The sequence below is a fragment of the Gobio gobio genome (assembly GCF_949357685.1).
Source record: "Gobio gobio genome assembly, chromosome: 20".
In the NCBI taxonomy this organism is placed as follows: Eukaryota; Metazoa; Chordata; class Actinopteri; order Cypriniformes; family Gobionidae; genus Gobio; species Gobio gobio.
Genome location: NC_137113.1, coordinates 43877046 through 43896513, shown reverse-complemented (window position 1 = coordinate 43896513; position 19468 = coordinate 43877046). Strand labels below are relative to the sequence as shown.

Below are 19468 nucleotides of genomic sequence, written 5' to 3'. Positions count from 1 at the left end.
ATTGCATAATACTTTAACGTTTAAATGTTAAATGGGTTATTTTCATTTTTTCATGTAAAGTACAAGCTAATAAAACAAAATCATAAAAGTTATGAACGGCAAAATATACCAAATGCCATCCCATTATGCAAGCAACATTTTTTTTAGAGTGAATTTCTGACAAATCCTTGCTGCCAGCTCGTTTTGTCCACTGTAAAAACTAGTTTCCTAGTTCTCATAATAAACAGAGAAAAACTGTACGGTAATAGATCTAACCTTACATTTTGTATAAATTTACTGTAAAATACTGTTAAATGTACAATTTTCGAAGTAAAAATAACAAATAACTTAAATTGACATATAACTGACATTCCCAGAATTTCCTGCGTGACTTCATATTTGATTGTTTTTAATTGTATTTATTATGTTTCTAGTTAGTTTTTTGCTACCAGTTGTGTACATTAGGGTTTTATGTCACATCTTATGTTGTTGTAGGAATGTTTTCTGCATTACTTTAGTATCACGTGTGTTACCGTGATGGTGTTTTGTATCTGTGTACATTTCATTGTGCACCTTCTATAAGCTATATTAATAATTTCCTCAGCTTGTGATGACTTTGATTCATCGTGGATGTCAGTATGTAAAAAGTACAAATCAGATTTTAGTAGCAACATAGCCTTGTTGGTTTATTTTTTTTACAGTGTACCTATTCATTTAATAGAACAGGATTTGAGTTTTTACAGAAACACCAAGGTAAGTAGAGCAGTTCATTCACTTTATTTTCTGTCTGAGTCTGATTGTTGATCATATCAGTCTTCAAATTGATGTCAGTGACCCCTCCCCCTCCCCCAGTCACTTTCATACACCATACAAAAAGCCCTCACAGCTGAGGCTGAGCCAGTCAATCAGAGGGCACAGCGGTCTGAGGACGAACATCAACTCATCAGCATCTGACCGGCAAACACAGAGACAACACTGGAAAAAAGAGAAGAAAACACCACCAGATAAAGACAAATTTGTTGCATTTCCCTCCAGACTGAGTGCAGTACAGGGTAAGCATATTTTACATTTATATTGTCATTCACTGTTCAAAACTTTAATGCATTTAATGTATAATGAACTTATGAATAAACTGATGCATATGCACGTGCTATGTACTTATGCCTTGGTCGTATCATCAGTTTAGGACACAGACAGCTCATCCTAATACAGATATGACTGCTTGTATCTTCTTACGGGGAGCAAAAGTTGTAAGTATGCTGAATATTTACAGTTACTGTCATGAAAATATGTCAGATTTGTTAGTATTTACTATTTCAACATAATCCAATTTTAGGGCCAGACAAATTATGTTTATAGAAAATAGTTTATTATGCTTTGATTTCCACCTGTTTCAAATGAAAAACTCAAGTTCAGTTGCCGCCTTCAATTTTTAAGTATAGTCAACTTGAATTGTACAAGACATTTCAACTTAAATTATATTACACTGACTTAAAAAGTTGAGTTGAATCTCATATAAAAAAGAAGAAACCGCTTGAATTTTTTTTGATGAGTTAAAGCTATGTAAAAGCATACATTGTCATGATACTGATCATATCATTTTTAGTTTTTATTAGTTTTATGGGTAAAACTTTGCGATACGTTTTTTTATTTGGTGCTACATTAGGTGCATGAACTAACAATGAACGCTACTTCCTAAGCATTTATTAATCTCCGTTAAGGTTAATTTCAACATTTATTAAACAATTCTTTTCATGATTTGTCACATTTTTTCTTTTGTCAACTCAACTTAGATAATTTATGTGGTTCGGTTAACATTTTCTGTTGATTAAACCAATCTCCTTCATTTTATTAACTAAAATTTTTAAGGCAAGCAGGTTACTTACTTTTTTATGTTAAACCAACAAGTTTTTTACATTATTAAAATCAAAAGTTGTATCTGTTATTATTATTATTATTTAATGTACCTGTCACCATAACATGAACTATTTTTATTAACTATCATTAACAAAGATTAATTAATCCTGTAACAAATGTATTGCATTTCTAGTCAATGCATAAACTAACTTTAACTATGGAACCTTATTGTAAAGTTTTACTGAAACAAAAGCCTAAATATGAGGAAAAAAACATAAATGCTGAATTTGTTTTGTTTTACTTTATTACATCATCCCATTTTATTACGTTTGGTAACACAATAAAGTCCCATTATTTCAGTTAATGCATTAATAACATTAACTTAAAATTAGCTATATATTTGTTACAGTATTTATTGATCTTTGTTAATGTTAGTTAATGCAAATGCAACTGTTCATTGTTAGTTCACTCGGGTCCATTAAATAATATTAACAGATTGAATTTAACATTATTAAATGCTTTAGAAGCTTCATTATTAGGTCATGTAAACTAATGACTATTATGTTAACAAATGGAAGCTTATTGTAAAGTGTAATTTATTTTATTTTATTAGTGTTTCTTAGTTTTTTATTCGTTATTTTTTGTATGAAACATGTATAAATACGAGAAAAACGGAAATGCTGTGTAATCAGAAAATTGTCATTAATGGATTTGTGTTGTATTAAATGATTGTTTGGCCTGATTCAGCAGACACATAATCATATTCGGTCCCAATAAATCAGGTGGGGTATTAATCTGTCATCACACTAAACCCTTTTAGTCACATTCAGCCGATAAACCCTCTAATTCATATGAAAATGGGCGGAACGTGCCATTGAGTGTTATCTTCTTAATGAGATTTATTACAATGCACTGGGACTGCTTTTAAAAGCACTTTTTTCGTTATTAAACTGGGGTAAAATAAGCCTTTTAGATTAATCTAGGGGAGGAATGGAGGGGGGGGGGGGGGGGACCAGGACGTCCAGACGACATGGAGCAAGTTTAAGAGGATAATCTACCTGTCATTTTGGTTTTGCAGGACAGAGAATTGGCAGATGATGAAATTGAAGGTAAACACACCTGTCAGTCGTGATATGTGAATATTCTACTGTCAAAGCTTGTCAACAAATGATAGATATTACAGTTTTTTAAGTCAAGACACATTATTTTACTGACAAATTCAAACGCTTTGGGACTATTTCAATAAGAAATGTATGACAATAAATATTGGTAGAGAAATATTTTTTTATATTATTAAGCGATGCATTTATTTACTTATTTATTCATTCATTCTAATTAGCTTGGCTTTTATTACTGGAATATAAAATGTTCTTGGTGATGCCATATCATTTTGGGCTCCCTAAAGAACCTTTAAGTGAACAGTTCTGCAAAGGACCATGTTTCACCTACTAGACTTTTGAGCACATGAAATTTCTACATGAGAGTTTATCGAACTTAAACTTTGGAAGGATGTATGGAGCCCTGCACATGAAATGCGTACAAAATATATTGTGGCCATGAATGATCAATTTGTTCCCACGACTTACAAATACATACTAATTCGTTCCCTCGTTTTAAGTAAATTGTGTGCACGATAGCTATAATAATTTGTTTCCTGGTTTTAGTCAATCGTGGCCATGCAAGTTATAATAGTTTGTTCCTATGACGTAATTAATTCCTTCATTTTACTAAATCATGGCAACATTGTAATCATGTGTTCCCTCAAAACGAGGGAACAAATTAGTTCAACGTTGCCAAGATTTATTAAAACGAGGGAATTAATTAAAAGTTAGGGTAAGGTAGGGTAGGCCCTATCATACACCCGGCGCAATGTGACGCCAGGCGCGACAAGTGTTTTTTGCTAGTTGTTTAAAGGGTTAGTTCACCCAAAAATGAAAATTCTGTCATTAATTAGTTACCCTCATGTCGTTCGACACCCGTAAGACCTCCGTTCATCTTCGGAACACAAATGAAGATATTTTAGTTGAAATCTGATGGCTCAAAACACGGCATCATGAAGCTTCGAAGCGTTATGAATCAGTGAGTCGATTCAGCAGTTTGGATTGTCAAATTTCAGCAGTTTGGCGGTTTGACACGCGATCCGAATCATGATTCGACTCACTGATTCATAACGCTTCGAAGCTTCATGAGGCCGTGTTTTGAAATCGTCATCACTATATAAGTCGTCATTTAGGGTTTTTTTGCGCACAAAAACTATTCTCGTCACTCCATAAAGTTATTGTAGAACCACTGTAGTGAGATGGATTTTGTAACAACGTCTTTAGTACCTTTTAAGGGTCTTGAGAGTGTAAAGTGCATTGTGCCAATGGAGGCCTTTCAGAGCCCTCAGATTTCAACTAAAATATCTTCATTTGTGTTCTGAAGATGAACAGAGGTCTTACGGGTGTCGAACGATATGACGGTAAGTAATTAATGACAGAAATTTCATTTTTGGGTGAACTAACCCTTTAAATAGCAAATGCACTCGCGCCCGTCTGTTCGCCCATGGGCGTACTGGTCTGAAAACGTATTCAATAAACATGTTTATCGGCGATGGATGTGCTTTTTTGAGCTTCAAACTTAGAGGATTAGTTCACCTCAAAATGAAAATTTCCAGATAATTTACTCACCCCAATGCCATCCAAGATGTTCATGTCTTTCTTTCTTCAGAGGAAAAGAAATTAAGTTTTTTGAGGAAAACATTTCAGGATTTTTCTCTACACTATGGACTTCAATTGCAACCAATATGTTGAACGTCCACATCAATGCAGTTTCAAAGGGCTTTGAAGGGCTTCAAATGGTACTGTGCGATCCCGGCTGAGGAATAGGGTCTTATCTAGCGAAGCGATCGGTCATTTTCTAAAAAAAACAATCAAATGTATATACTTTTTAACCACAATTGATTGTCTTGTGCTGGTCTGCAACGAGCCATGAAATTACGTAACGCAGAGGTTTTCAAACCAGAATGTTTTAAGGGGTCCCCAGAAAATTTCAGAGAGTAAAAAGAGAAAGCAAAAATGGATAAAGTCTACTGAACATTCTTACTGTTTCATTTATAAATATTTCTCTCCTTTCTTGGCGTATACATTCCAGAATTGTATATGTTTGCTTTCTATCTTTAGTGAGTTTTTCTCACTATAGTCCCCTTTATCTCGCTCACTGGGGTTGTAAGGTATACACTGTACGTCAGCTGCTTACATACATTTATTGTGAAAGGTGCTTATACAAATACTTTTTAATTGAAAATGTTCTTCAGGTTTATACATCCAACATTAATAGCCAATTTAAGTTGGGAAACAATGTGTTGTTTTTATGTCACACTTACTATTTATCCAACAGTTTAAATGTTTTTTTCGTACGATGGATTTTTGGAAGGGGGCCCTCATAAAAGGTTCCTCATATTTGGGGGTCCTTGGCATCATAAAGTTTGAAAACCCCTGACGTAACGTACGTTAAAAAAGGTCACGCCGAACGTGGGTGGCAGTACCGCCCCATTGTTTACAAAACGAACGTTCGAAGACTAATGCAAGCGCTTGCAGGTAAAACAATGATAAATTAATTAATTAATAAATATGTAATTCAACATAGAATACAATTTGAACGATCCTCCTTCTCCACACTTTTAAACAATGGGGCGGTACTTCTGCCCACTTTCGGCGTGACCTTTTCAGCGTACGTTACGTAATGCCTGGCTCGTTGCAGACCAGCACAAGACAATCAATTGTGGTTAAAAAGTATATACATTTTAATTTTTTTTAGAAAATGACCGATCGCTTCGCTGGTTAAGACCCTATTCCTCAGCTGGGGTCGTTCAGTACCATTTGAAGCCCTTCAAAGCCCTTTGAAACTGCATTGATGTGGACGTTCAACATATTGGTTGCAATTGAAGTCCATGTGGAGAAAAATTCTGAAATGTTTTCCTCAAAAAACTTAATTTCTTTTCCACTGAAGAAAGAAAGACATGGACATCTTGGATGAGATGAGGGTGAGTAAATTATCAGGAACTTTTCATTTTGAGGTGAACTAATCATTTAATGGACCCCGTCACTGCCATTATAAAGCTTGGAAGAGCCATGATATGTATTAATATAACTCCAATTGTGTTAATCAGAAAGAAGAAAATCTTAAGCTTGAGGGCGAGTAAATAATGTGGTAATTTTAATTTTAAAGTGAACTAATCCTTTAATATGTGGTAAGGGAACAAATTAATTTTAGGCCACAATATATATTTTTTGTCTGCATGTCGAATGCGGGGCTCTGTAGTATCACGCTGAAAACGTCTTCGCATGAACTTGAATGGAAGTCAGTGGACCGAAAAGTGTAGTCTGACGCCAAATAGTAGAACCATTTTCCACTATGAAGAACCATCTCTGTAATGGAAAAGTTCCACGGATGTTAAAGGTTCTTTATGGAGCCATCAATGCCAATAAACAACCTTTATTTTTCAAAGTGCACACACACACATTGATGATCTTTCTTTGTTCTCAGAGCTGAGAGAGGCATTTAATGAATTTGACAAAGATAAAGACGGTCTGATAAGCTGTAAGGACCTGGGAAACCTGATGAGGACGATGGGTTACATGCCGACCGAGATGGAGCTGATCGAGTTGGGCCAGAACATCAACATGAATTGTAAGTAGCATGTCCAAAACAGCAAAACATGAATACACCTGCAAGAAAAGTAATCTGTTTTCACTTTCTTTTTGTCTCAGTGGGAGGGAGGGTAGACTTTGAAGACTTTGTGGAGTTAATGACCCCAAAGCTTTTGGCAGAAACAGCAGGCATGATTGGCGTGAAGGAACTCCGAGATGCTTTCAAAGAGGTGAGAAGACAAACTAAACAGAAACATGTGTCCGTTGAGGCACAATGACGAACAGTTAAGGTTACTTGGCATTTTGTGGATTCACCCAAACAGAAGGTGGCAAAACTCTCACCTTGCTTCAGCAAACTCCATTTGACCTGTTACCACAACGTTATATCTCATTTTAAGGGGGTGGAAGGAGGATGAAGTCCTTGTAGTTAATGAACTCAATTTGCTCTGGATGAAAAGCAGATCAGTGGTTCTCAGTTGGTGGGTTGCGACCCATGTATAGGGCGCATGTCTGTTCTTTAGAGGCCAGCCTAACTGTCAATGTGTTTTCACATCAACTCATTTTTCTCGTCTACAGTTTGATATGGACGGCGATGGCTCGATCACTACCGAGGAGCTGAGAAGTGCTATGAGTAAATTACTGGGAGAACACATGAACCACAGAGAGATTGACGCTGTCGTCCAGGAGGCGGACAATAATGGTGATGGTACGGTGGATTTTGAAGGTGAGAAATGACACAAATTTTCAATGCCAGACAAATAAAGCCTATAGACTCCTCACACTTCCTACACATATGCAGTCCAAACCAAAATTTATTCAGACACCTTCAGCATTCTCACAGTTTATTCGCTATAGTTTAAAAAAATGGTAATAAAATATGACAAGAACAAGAGTTTAACTGTGTCAGAACAAATGCATCTTGAAAATGTCAGATAACTTTGATTGAAAGTTGTGTAATGGATTACAATCAACCTATCAGCTGTCAAATTTAAGTACACAATAGAGACAGAGCACATTTAGGCCACACCCACACCGGGGCAATCCAACACTCTCCATTGACTTTGTATTGCGTGAAGTGGCCTTCTTTTCATTTCTGACTTATAAAAAAAAAAACAGAACAATGTCTAAAAGCTGTGACAGGGTGTACAGCAAACAAGCTAATAAACACAGAACTATGTTTTTATATGCTCTCGACCCAAAAAAACGAGCATTTAAGGAGACAAAAGTGTATACAGGCAATAAGACGTGAAGCATCAGCAGGAAGAATGGGTACATTTTGGGATCCTGACACTTAGTATGCCTACGTGTGCAGTAAACATTTTGTCATTGTTAAGTCAAATGTCAGTTTTATAGATTATATTTCCTGTCACTGATTATGTTCCCCTCTAGTGGGTGTAGTTCTCAGTGTAATATAACATTTGGCACTCTGTCTCAATTGCCTGTATCCACTTTTGTGTCCTTAAACGCTCATTTTTTGGGCCAACAGCTTATAAAAACTTCTGGGTTTTTGGTTCTGTTTTTTTTTTATAGCTTGTTTGCTGAACACCTTGCCACATATAAGCTTTTAGATATTGTTCTGTTTTTTGTTATAAGTCAGAAATGACAAGGAGGCCGCTTCACGCTATACAAAGTCAATGGAGACGGTTTGATTGTCTTCCCCTCTGGGCGTGGTTTTCAGATTATGTTGCGTGTCGCTCTGCCTCTATTAGATAATACCAATTTAGGTCAACCAATGACCAAGCAATGCTTCATTTTGTTCAGTCTGAGGTGTAAAAGGTCACATTAGCACCAGCAGCCATATCACCCTTTAGCCCAAGACTGGTTTCCCACTGAAGCTAAGCAGGGCTGAGCCTGGTCAGTACCTGAATGGGAGACCTCCTGGGAAAAAAGAGGTGTTAGTGAGGCCAGCAGGGGGCGCTCACCCTGTGGTCTGTGTGGGTCCTAACACCCCAGTATAGTGATGGGGACACTATACTGAAACAAGCACCGTCATTCGGATGAGACGTTAAATCAAGGTCCTGACTCTCTGTGGTCATTAAAAATCCCAATAAAGAGTAGGGGTGTAACCCCGGCATCCTGGCCAAATTTGCCCATTGGCCCCTGTCCATCATGGCCTCCCATTCATTCCCATATACACTCACCTAAAGGATTATTAGGAACACCATACTAATACTGTGTTTGACCCCCTTTCGCCTTCAGAACTGCCTTAATTCTACGTGGCATTGATTCAACAAGGTGCTGAAAGCATTCTTTAGAAATGTTGGCCCATATTGATTGGATAGCATCTTGCAGTTGATGGAGATCAATCCGAAAAGATGCTCTATTGGGTTGAGATCTGGTGACTGTGGGGGCCATTTTAGTCCAGTGAACTCATTATCATGTTCAAGAAACCAATTTGAAATGATTCGAGCTTTGTGACATAGTGCATTATCCTGCTGGAAGTAGCCATCAGAGGATGGGCACATGGTGGTCATAAAGGGATGGATATGGTCAGAAACAATGCTCAGGTAGGCTGTGGCATTTAAACGGTGCCCAATTGGCACTAAGGGGCCTAAAGTGTGCCAAGAAAACATCCCCCACACCATTACACCACCACCACCAGCCTGCACAGTGGTAACAAGGCATGATGGATCCATGTTCTCATTCTGTTTACGCCAAATTCTGACTCTACCATCTGAAGGTATCAACAGAAATCGAGACTCATCAGACCAGGCAACATTTTTCCAGTCTTCAACTGTCCAATTTTGGTGAGCTTGTGCAAATTGTAGCCTCTTTTTCCTATTTGTAGTGGAGATGAGTGGTACCCGGTAGGGTCTTCTGCTTTTGTAGCCCATCCGCCTCAAGGTTGTGCGTGTTGTGGCTTCACAAATGCTTTGCTGCATACCTCGGTTGTAACGAGTGGTTATTTCAGTCAAAGTTGCTCTTCTATCAGCTTGAATCAGTCGGCCCATTCTCCTCTGACCTCTAGCATCAACAAGGCATTTTCGCCCACAGGACTGCCGCATACTGGATGTTTTTCCCTTTTCACACCATTCTTTGTAAACCCTAGAAATGGTTGTGTGTGAAAATCCCAGTAACTGAGCAGTATTTTGAAAATATTGAAAATATTTAAATATTTTGAAATACTCAAAATATTGAGCCCCTGCCCCTTTGAAAGTGAAAGTGCCCTCTTCGATCGCGAAGCATACGAACGCAGAATCCTCCCCGTAACGCGATTCATAACACCCCCCCCTTACATAAACAAACTATAGTGTCCTGCACACACTAGTAAAACATTATATCTGGTGTCTGAATCATTTTTGGTTTGACTGTACGTTTAAAATGCTTTTCTGCTTGTTTTTTGCAGAATTTGTGAAGATGTTGTCAAGCTGCTGAGAAAACCATCTTATTCTGGATGCTGCAGATACATAAAACATACATAAACCAAAGTTTTTCCACACAAGACAGCATATGGCCGTAAATATAACCGCAATAGAAAGATTTTTTCCCCAGAAACTATGCAAAAATTCAATGCAATATTGATCTTAGAACTCGATGCACAATATTTCTCTGAAATTATGTCTAATATCATCTTTACATTATTTTGAATAGATATGTCCTCAATAAAATACTAAATTAAGAAATAAATGGAGTGACGTTTCTTTTTTTGTGTATGTGAATGTGAGTTTTCTTGAGCACACAAAAATCCAAAAGGAAGACAGAAATCGCATACTTCCCCACCATGTAAAAAAACTGTACGTGACAAGAGTATGTCTGAATTCACATACTCCGGACAATCTTCCTGCGAGATGATGAAGTGTGCGATGGATCGATTTCGGATGCATCCGTGTAAATCTGATCTGGGTTCAGTCTCCTAATCTTTATGCCGGAGACCTTCAGATTAAGTGACCCCTGAACTGAACTCCTGCTCTTCAGCACGGTCCGCTGTCGTCACCATCGACGACATCCTTTTTATGAATGATGCTAGATCCTGTAGGATTCCTGTAACTAAATATCTCCATTAATCTGTCGTTTCTCAGAAAAGGAAAAAAAACTGAAACAAGCCATGTAATCTATGTATTGGGCTGCTGCCGAGAGCAGATGGTGAAGATGAGAAATCACTTTTAAGAGAAACTTTCTTTGGAAGATTAGAGGGGATAATGGAAGGATGACGGGATGAGAGGCACAGAAAGATTTTGGACTGTTTATGCGCAAATTGATGTGGATATACAGCAAAAACCGTACAGAAGGAGAAAAACATTAGACGCTTTTTGAAATGATGAGCCACATATTGCACTGTTATAAACATTTAGGGCAGATACTGATTTAATTAGTTATCTGTTTAGTTATCTTAACTATTTACATGCAGTTAAAAACTATAAATTATGCAAAGACACTTTAAAATAAAGTGTAACCCTATTTAGTTATCTTTTTTTAATAAATAGTCTATTATATTATATTATAGTCTAATATCTTATAAAGTACTGTAGGTCAAATTTTATTTTACATTTTCTAACCCTATTTAGTTATCTTTTTTTTTTTAATAAATAGTCTATTTATAAAAAAAAAGATAACTAAATAGGGTTAGAAAATGTAAAATAAAATAGACCTACAGTACTTTATAAGATATTATCTGGAGTCAAATGATACAAATTGTTTATATAACACACCTAGAACAGTAAACTTGTAATACTTATGGCAGATACTGATTTTTTTATGGATTTTTTTGTGTATGTGTCATACTGTTATCTGTTAAGATAAATAGACGGTATAACATGTATAAATAAAATAATGCTACGTTACACTCTAAAAAATGCTGGGTTAAAAACAACCCAAGTTGAGTTGAATATGGACTAACCCAGGAATTGGGTTGTTTTAACCCAGCGGTTGGGTTGTTTTAACCCAGCAATTGGGTTGTTAAGCAAACATTCAACCCAACCGCTTGGTTAAAACAACCCATTCACTGGGTTAAAACAACCCAATTGCTGGGTTAGTTCATATTCAACCCAGCATTTTTTAGAGTGTACCCTATAAGATATTATCTGGAGTCAAATAACACAAATTAAAACAGTACATTTATAACACTTATGACTAATCTTGATTTATTTTTAGTTTTTTATATATATCATGCAGTTGCCATGCAGGCATAGAAAAATAAAATATAAAAAAATACTTAAAATAAAATAAAATAAAATACAATAACATACAATAGGTCCATTACTCTATAAGATATTTTCTGGAATCAAACAGTACGAATTCTATCTAACAAATATAGAACAGTAATTTTCATAAAAATAATGAAATAAATGAAAATGATCATTAGAAATGTTATTTATAAAATTAGCTCACATTAAATAAACACTTATTTAGACATTTACCCAATAATAATAAATAAATAAAAACTCTACCATGTAAATTGCTTATCCATTGACAAACCTGATGTGAGAACTAACACTACTGTTAATCTGCCAAGTGGGCACATAACATATATATCTACCAGAATAATCTCAAAAATGGCTAAATATCATTTTGATTAATCTGCCTGACCGAGTCACTAATCACTATTACTAATTCCTATCAGCGTAATACATCAAACAAAAACAAGGTGACAGGAAATACTAACACCTTCACCAGAGACCTCCAGGGAAGTTTAAATTAATTGCACAAAACCCAGAATGACAGAGCGTCACGCTTGGTTGCAAACTCAGAAACATACTTCAAAAACATTGGACAGAGCAACCAATAAAACACTGACGAGAACGTGCAAAGACTGAATCAAAACCAAGGCTATACAAACACACAGAGGGACGATCAACAAAACATAGAACAGGTGTGTATCTAAATCAGCACCAAAGGTAACTAAAGCACACAGACAGAACCAAAACTAGAACACAAAACAAACAGAAAATAACCCTGACACAGAGCTCAAATCAGACAGAACAGAGGACGCCGCGTGATTAGCAAATGCTATGAAATCCCAAAACATCCAGGATCAGCCTGTTCTGAGGCTCTTTGAGAGAGAGAGAGAGAGAGAGAGAGAGACAGACAGACAGACAGACAGAGAGAGAGAGAGAGAGAGAGAGAGAGAGAGAGAGAGAGAGAGAGAGAGAGAGAGAGAGAGAGAGAGAGAGAGAGAGAGAGAGAGAGAGAGAATAAATAACAAGCGAGGATCCGAGGATGAGAGAAATAAAGAAAAGGATCAATGGAAGGAAGAGTGTTGTCAAGTCATACTGAAGGTTCAGAGATGAAAAGGAAACGGTTGTGCTGTGATTATTCATGCATTCGACACAACAGATATGATAAAACTTTGACACTGTTGTGTAAGTGTGCTAAACTGCAGCTTTACAGCTTGAGATTGCAGATTTAAGGGTGAAGAAAATCCTGAAAAGTCTAGTGTATCAAATATAGTGTGCTTAAAATACACAGACCAAAAATAAAAAAGGACATTATCTCAGGATATGTGCATGGTCATCTCCATTGTTGTGTTTGCAAGGTCACTTTCCTGCTGTTGTTATATGGGACACCCCTCCAAATCCACTTCCATGAACACAAGTGTATACAATCAAGCACCTAGGCATTCAGACTGCTTCTGAGCCTTACATCACCAAGTGCAATGCAAAGCGATGGATGCAGTGGGGTAAAGCACGCCACCACTAGAGCAGTGAGACGTGTTCTCTGGAGTGACCAATCACGCTTCTCTGTCTGGCAATCCCATGGACGAGTCTAGTTTTTTGGCGGTTGAAAGGAGAAAGGGACTTGCCTGACTGCATTGTGCCAAGTGTAAAGTTTGCTGGAGGGGGGATTATGGTGTGGGGTTATTTTTCAGAGAATGTTTTTAACACGACAGTAAAAAGTTACCATAGTAAAAGTAAAGACATTAAAAGTACCATTGTAAAACATATAATATTGAGTTCAGTTCATACATATCGGCCGGTTTCACAGACAGGGCTTAGATTAAGCCAGAATTAAGGCCCTGATATTTATGGAAAGATTGTTTTTCGTTCTTCCCTCAGGGGTAAAAAGTTAGAATACGTGAGCAGTGATATACTATTATCAAACATCCGACGCCACCCACACCGCTGAGCAACATTTAGATGAATATTTAAATATGTGCTGCACACTTTCATCTTCATAACAAAATAAACACAACAAATTTGAGAAAACAGCAAGCATTTTTATGATAAAGCATAAGAAAACCATCTGATCATAGCAACGTGGATACGTTTGCACAAGCTCTGCAATTCGGCACTCTAGTAAAGTCACCTTTGAAGGTCCCATGGCATGAAATTTTCATTTTATGAGGTTTTTCAAAATTAATATGAGTTCCCCTAGCCTGAATATTGTCCCCAAGTGGCTAGAAATGTTGATGGGTGTAAACCGAGTTCTGGCTGTCTTTCTCTGCCTTTGAGAAAATGACAGGCCAGACGAGCCAATCCTGAAGTCTCCTGTTGTGACGTCCACACAGGAACGGTTTCCTCCCTTTCCTCCGCCCAGAGAATCTGGCACGCCCATGCAAGCGCTCGAGAGATCATTACTTGTGAACGAGTGAACGCTGGCAGTTTCTCAGTGTTTGGATGTACAAATGAAAACAGAAGTCTTTTTGCAGTTCCTTCTGATCTGTGATCAGTGATTTCTGATGTGTAGCTAATTATTTATTTTTCTTGCACACGTAGCGGCTTTTCTCTCTCCCGACACAGAACGGTGTTTTCGTGTTTTCTATCTTGTGAGTCAGTGTTTTTGTACGTCCTTGTCACGTCTATCGGTTCTAAAATGTGCATACAGTCGTTTCTGCTCAACATCAGCAGACTCACATCTCTTTAGAGATAAACCTCACACACGCCGAGGCTCGGGCTGCACTGGCCGGTCGGCCTTCAACATCCCCGACCCCCAGTACTGCATCTGGCCCACAGCGGAGGCACCAAACGCGGCGTGAGATTAAGCAGAAGGGGGGTAAGCGTGAGGGTATCCGGCTAGGCTAGCCAGCTATTCCCACAATAAACTGGATTACATTCGATTACTGCTGTTGTGTCTTTGTTTGCGCTGTGTACTCAATGCGCATCACTGACGCTTTTCATATGATTGGAACATATCTAAAAAATAATGCTATAATCAACACTTACTCGTAACTCGTTCATCTCGACAGCTGTAATGGTACTTTGCATGTGTTACAAAGTTGGTAATAAGGATAAAGACGGACTCGGTGTGATTGGGACTCGTGTTTATTCAGAACTCTCAGATACAAACACAATAAACTTGCGCTGACAGACAGGGCTCTCATAACTCAGTAGTTACTATAAATAACTTTGTTAACAATCGCTCCGTCTCTGGTATATTAGTGATGTCCAGTTCGCGAACGAATCATTCTTTTGAACTGGTTCTTTTTAGTGAACCGAATCAGTTCACCAAATCGGACTGAATCATTCTAAACGGTTCGCGTCTCGAGTCAGCGCTGATCCATAATTTACTAAAGTTACTAACTTTCTGACATGAGTGACAGCCCCTCCGACTAGAAATAAACTAATAACCTGAAGTATATTCTAGTAACAACAGTTCACTGAACTGAGACATGCTGAGAACTGATGTGAAGTGAACTCAGGTCCATCCATCTCTCTGGCAGCAGCTCGTGCGTCGTAGACCTTGTTAAACCACGCCCCCTCCGCTCATTTCAAATGCAAAGATGTCAGCCAATCACAACAGTGGGCGTTTTTACTGAAGTCTCACAGCAGACACGCCTCTTGAAACAGGGCATTCAGTCACTGGGCAAACAGCAGTATTGAAAAAATGCCTTTTATTTCTAAATTATGACATTTTATGATGTAAAAATCATACTTACAATATAAGTACACCTCAGGAAACATTATAAAATAATAGAAAAATGCCATGCCATGGGACCTTTAATTACATTGCACTTTATACATATTAAGCATGATGAACAGTGTCAGTGTCTCATTTTATCAGAAGTACAGATTAGCACAGCTCTCCAGTGTGTTCATGTTTTCACTCGCGGACATTCACTTTGGCAAGCTGTTTTGAACTCCCAAACTAAGTTAATTTTGGCCTGATTTTGTATGAAAAAATGTCAATCCATGTTCTTCGATTTCTTGAAGTGTATCAGGGCCTTTAGGCCTTAGTCCAAGTAGGGCATTTAAGTAGCTTTTACAAATCTTGCTTAGAAAAAAAAAACACATTACTGGTGTGCATCTTGAGACAAAGCCTGTGAAACGGGGGAAGAAACATAAACCAACACATTCTCACCTGTGAAAGGTTATCCCATTTCTTCAGGAATTTAGTTTCACAACCAGAAGCTGAGCAATGTTGTGGCATGATTCGCAGACAACTTCCAAGATGGCGGCCAAGCCGACGTACGTGTCTGTGCCATCTATGTACTGTATATACATCTATGGTTGTTACTGTCTGTTTTGTGAAAGGGAAAGAAGTCCGTAACTTTTTGTGTTCAAAATTAAAAAAAAATTATATAATGAGCGAGTACATCATGAATCCATTTTCCAAACATTTTTTTGTCCTATCCTGAATCACTACAGTAAACCTATAATAATAAGTGTTTATATTCTGACTATTTAAAGGAACACTCCACTTTTTTTGAAAATAGGCTCATTTTACAAGTCCCCTAGAGTTAAATAGTTGAGTTTTACCGTTTTTGAATCCATTCAGCCGATCTTTGTATCTGGCGGTAGCACTTTTAGCAAAGCTTAGCATACATCATTGATTCTAATCAGTCCATTAGCATCTCATTCAAAAAATTACCAAAGACGCTTTCAATATTTTTCCTATTTAAAACTTGACTCTTGACTCTACAGTTACATCATGTGCTATGACCAACTGAAAATGAAAAGTTGCGATTTTCTACACCTATATGGCTAGGAACTACGTTCTCATTCCTGCGTAATAGTCGCGGATCTTCGCGGCCGTACCATGGCTGCAGCGGCGCAATGATTCGTTGGTATTCTGTGAAACATGGTGGTAGTTACACCTTCGACTTACTATCACAGCCCTTTACAACACACAGAACCATGGCTAATCACACAGCTAAATACACAACACAATTTGTCGGCTGCAAGCCTGAAACTTTCTCTGCAACTACACGAACTTAGTGCCGGTCACATTGAAAGTTACCTAGCTGGGGACTACTTTCAGGCGCTGTAATATCATTGCGCTGCAGCAGCCATGGTACAGCCGCGAAGATCCGCGACTATTACGCAGGAATGAGAAAGTAGTTCCTAGCCATATAGGTGTAGAAAATCGCAACTTTTCATTTTCAGTTGGTCTTAGCACACGATGTAACTGTAGAAGAGTCAAGTTTTAAATAGGAAAAATATTGAAAGTGTCTTTGGTAATTTTTTGAATGAGATGCTAATGGACTGTTTAGAATCAATGATGTATGCTAAGCTATGCTAAAAGTGCTGCCGCCAGATACAGCTGAATGGATTCAAAAACGATAAAACTCAACTATTTAATTCAAGGGGACTTGTAAAATGAGCCTATTTTCAAAAAAAGTGGAGTGTTCCTTTAAGATCGGTCGGGTCGCCACCGCTGTGGAGTAGCCCAGTACCTGCATGAATCATATGGCTGCGTCCGAAACCTGGAAAATGCTGCCTTCGGAGGACACATTTCAAGGCAGGAAGGCACCAAGGCACGTCCGAAACCAATGTTAGCGTCACTTCCTGTCTCCTGAGACACCTTCATCTGATCGATTTTTGAGCGCAGTATATTTGTCTCCTTTGCTGCCTTTGATATCGCACAATCCTGTGCTTTCCATTCTGTGACAGTTGAGCTGGGAAAAAAAGATGGCGTCCGAAAGTTGCGTTTGCTGGTCAGTTTGTGTGTAAATGTACGTTTTTTACCTACATTTTCTACTCCTGATGTCATTTCTTCTTGCGAGATATTACTAATGTAGTAATTAAATATGTGTTTCTCACCAAAGCTCTCTCTATTTTGCTGTAGATCATTAAACTGTTACACTGACTAAGAAGTCTGTCCGAAATGAGTTTCGTGAGGTCTTCATGCACAAACGTTGCATCACAAGCCATTGTCTGATAAGGCAGCGAGGCAACGAGTCAGCTGCCTACACTGTAAAAAAAATGTAGGTCTCCAATTGAAAATGTTCTAGTGACTGATTACATGTACATTTTTCATTTGGCCAAATTTAATTTCTGTGAATTTCTTTTGCCAACTAAAAAAATTAGATGTGATCAGTCACTAGAACATTTTCAATTGGAGACCTGATTTTTTTTTTACAGTGTAGGTTTTCAGGATGCAGACCCAAATGGCTCACTTCATGTGCACTTTTGGTCTTGTGGACTTGTAGCTCCGGCTACAATGTTCTTCCATGCAGTTCTGTTTATTAACCGCTAGGGTGCCAAAAATTTACTTTAAGGAGACACTGGAATAATTCCAATTTTTTATATTTTTGAAAGTGTCTTCTGCTCACCAAGTCTGCATTTATTTGATGAAGAAATACAGTAAAAACAGTAATATTATGAAACATTATTACAATTTAAAATAGCTGTTTTCATTTTTTTAAATACATTTTAGAATGTAATTTATTCTTGTGATACAAAGCTGAAATTTCAGCAGACATTATTCCATTTTGATTTTGTTGTTTTTGGCACCCTACTGGAGTTCCACAGGGCTCAGTGCTTGGACCACTTCTCTTCTCCATCTACATGTCATCACTGGGATCGGTCATTCAGGAACATGGCTTTTCCTATCACTGCTATGCAGACGACACTCAACTCTACTTCTCATTTCAACCAGATGATCCCACGGTTGGTGTTCGTATCGCTGCCTGCCTAACAGACATTTCTGCCTGGATGAAGGAGCATCACCTGCAACTCAACCTTGCAAAGACAGAACTGCTTGTGGTCTCAGCCAACCCAGCACTTCATCACAATCTCTCCATTCAGCTAGGATCATCAACCATAACTCCGTCCAGGACAGCCAGGAACCTTGGAGTTGTGATCGATGATCAGCTAAAATTCACTGACCACATTACTTCAACAACCCGATCCTGTAGATTTGCATTATACAACATTAGGAAGATTAGACCCTTCCTATCTGAGCTGACCACACAACTCTTGGTCCAAGCTCTTGTTCTCTCCAGACTTGACTACTGTAATGCTCTTCTAGCAGGCCTTCTGGGATGCACTATCAAACCCTTGCAACTGATCCAGAATGCAGCGGCGAGGGTGATCTTTAACGAGCCGAAGAGAGCGCACGTCACGCCTCTCTTCATCAGACTCCACTGGCTACCAATAGCCGCTCGCATCAAATTCAAGGCACTGGTGCTCGCCTTCAAAGCAACCACTGGCTCTGCACCAATATACCTTAACTCGCTTGTTCAGACATACACACCCTCCAGGAGTTTGTGTTCTACCAGTGAACGACGCCTTGTGGTGCCATACCAGAGAGGCATGAAATCACTGTCACGGACCTTTTCCTGGACTGCCCCCACCTGGTGGAATGACCTGCCTATCTCAATTCGAGCAGCCGAGTCTGTAGCCATTTTCAAAAAACATCTAAAGACGCATCTCTTCCAGCAGCACCTGACCAATCAAGCACTTAACATTCTATTCATTTTTCTGTCTGTCTAATTTATTTATTAAAAAAAAAAAAAAAAAAATCCTGTGTGTTCTGTGTTAGATTAACTGAGACTTGTTACAGCACTTGCATACTGTAGCCTCTGACTGTTGTAGTTGCTTCTATTGCTCTCATTTGTAAGTCGCTTTGGATAAAAGCGTCTGCTAAATGACTAAATGTAAATGTAAATGTAAATGTTGTGCTGCTTAATATTTTTGTGAAAACTGTGAAAAAAAAACATCATTTATTTGAAAATAATCTTTTCTAGGAGGTCATTGTCCAGAATATCTCGATCTGACCAAACACACGTATCCAGAATCCTCCGTTGCAGTCGCATGACAATAGTGGCTGTTGTATTTGCTTGACAGCTGGGATTGAAGGGCTTAGGCCACAAATTACCCAAAGTAAACTAACACCCCTTTCCC

The 19468-nt window shown here is 38.1% G+C and overlaps 1 protein-coding gene across 1 annotated transcript; it reads left to right on the top strand.

Moving 5' to 3' along the window:
- Positions 1-764: 764 nt before the first annotated feature.
- cabp5a (calcium binding protein 5a) lies at positions 765-10091 on the top strand. Its single transcript, XM_079801647.1, has 7 exons — positions 765-1031; positions 1161-1229; positions 2915-2945; positions 6364-6507; positions 6588-6697; positions 7044-7191; positions 9814-10091. The coding sequence occupies exons 2-7, from the start codon at positions 1194-1196 to the stop codon at positions 9840-9842; spliced, it is 498 nt and encodes a 165-aa protein (XP_079657773.1). The 5' UTR covers positions 765-1031; positions 1161-1193; the 3' UTR covers positions 9843-10091.
- The last annotated feature ends 9377 nt before the right edge of the window (positions 10092-19468 follow it).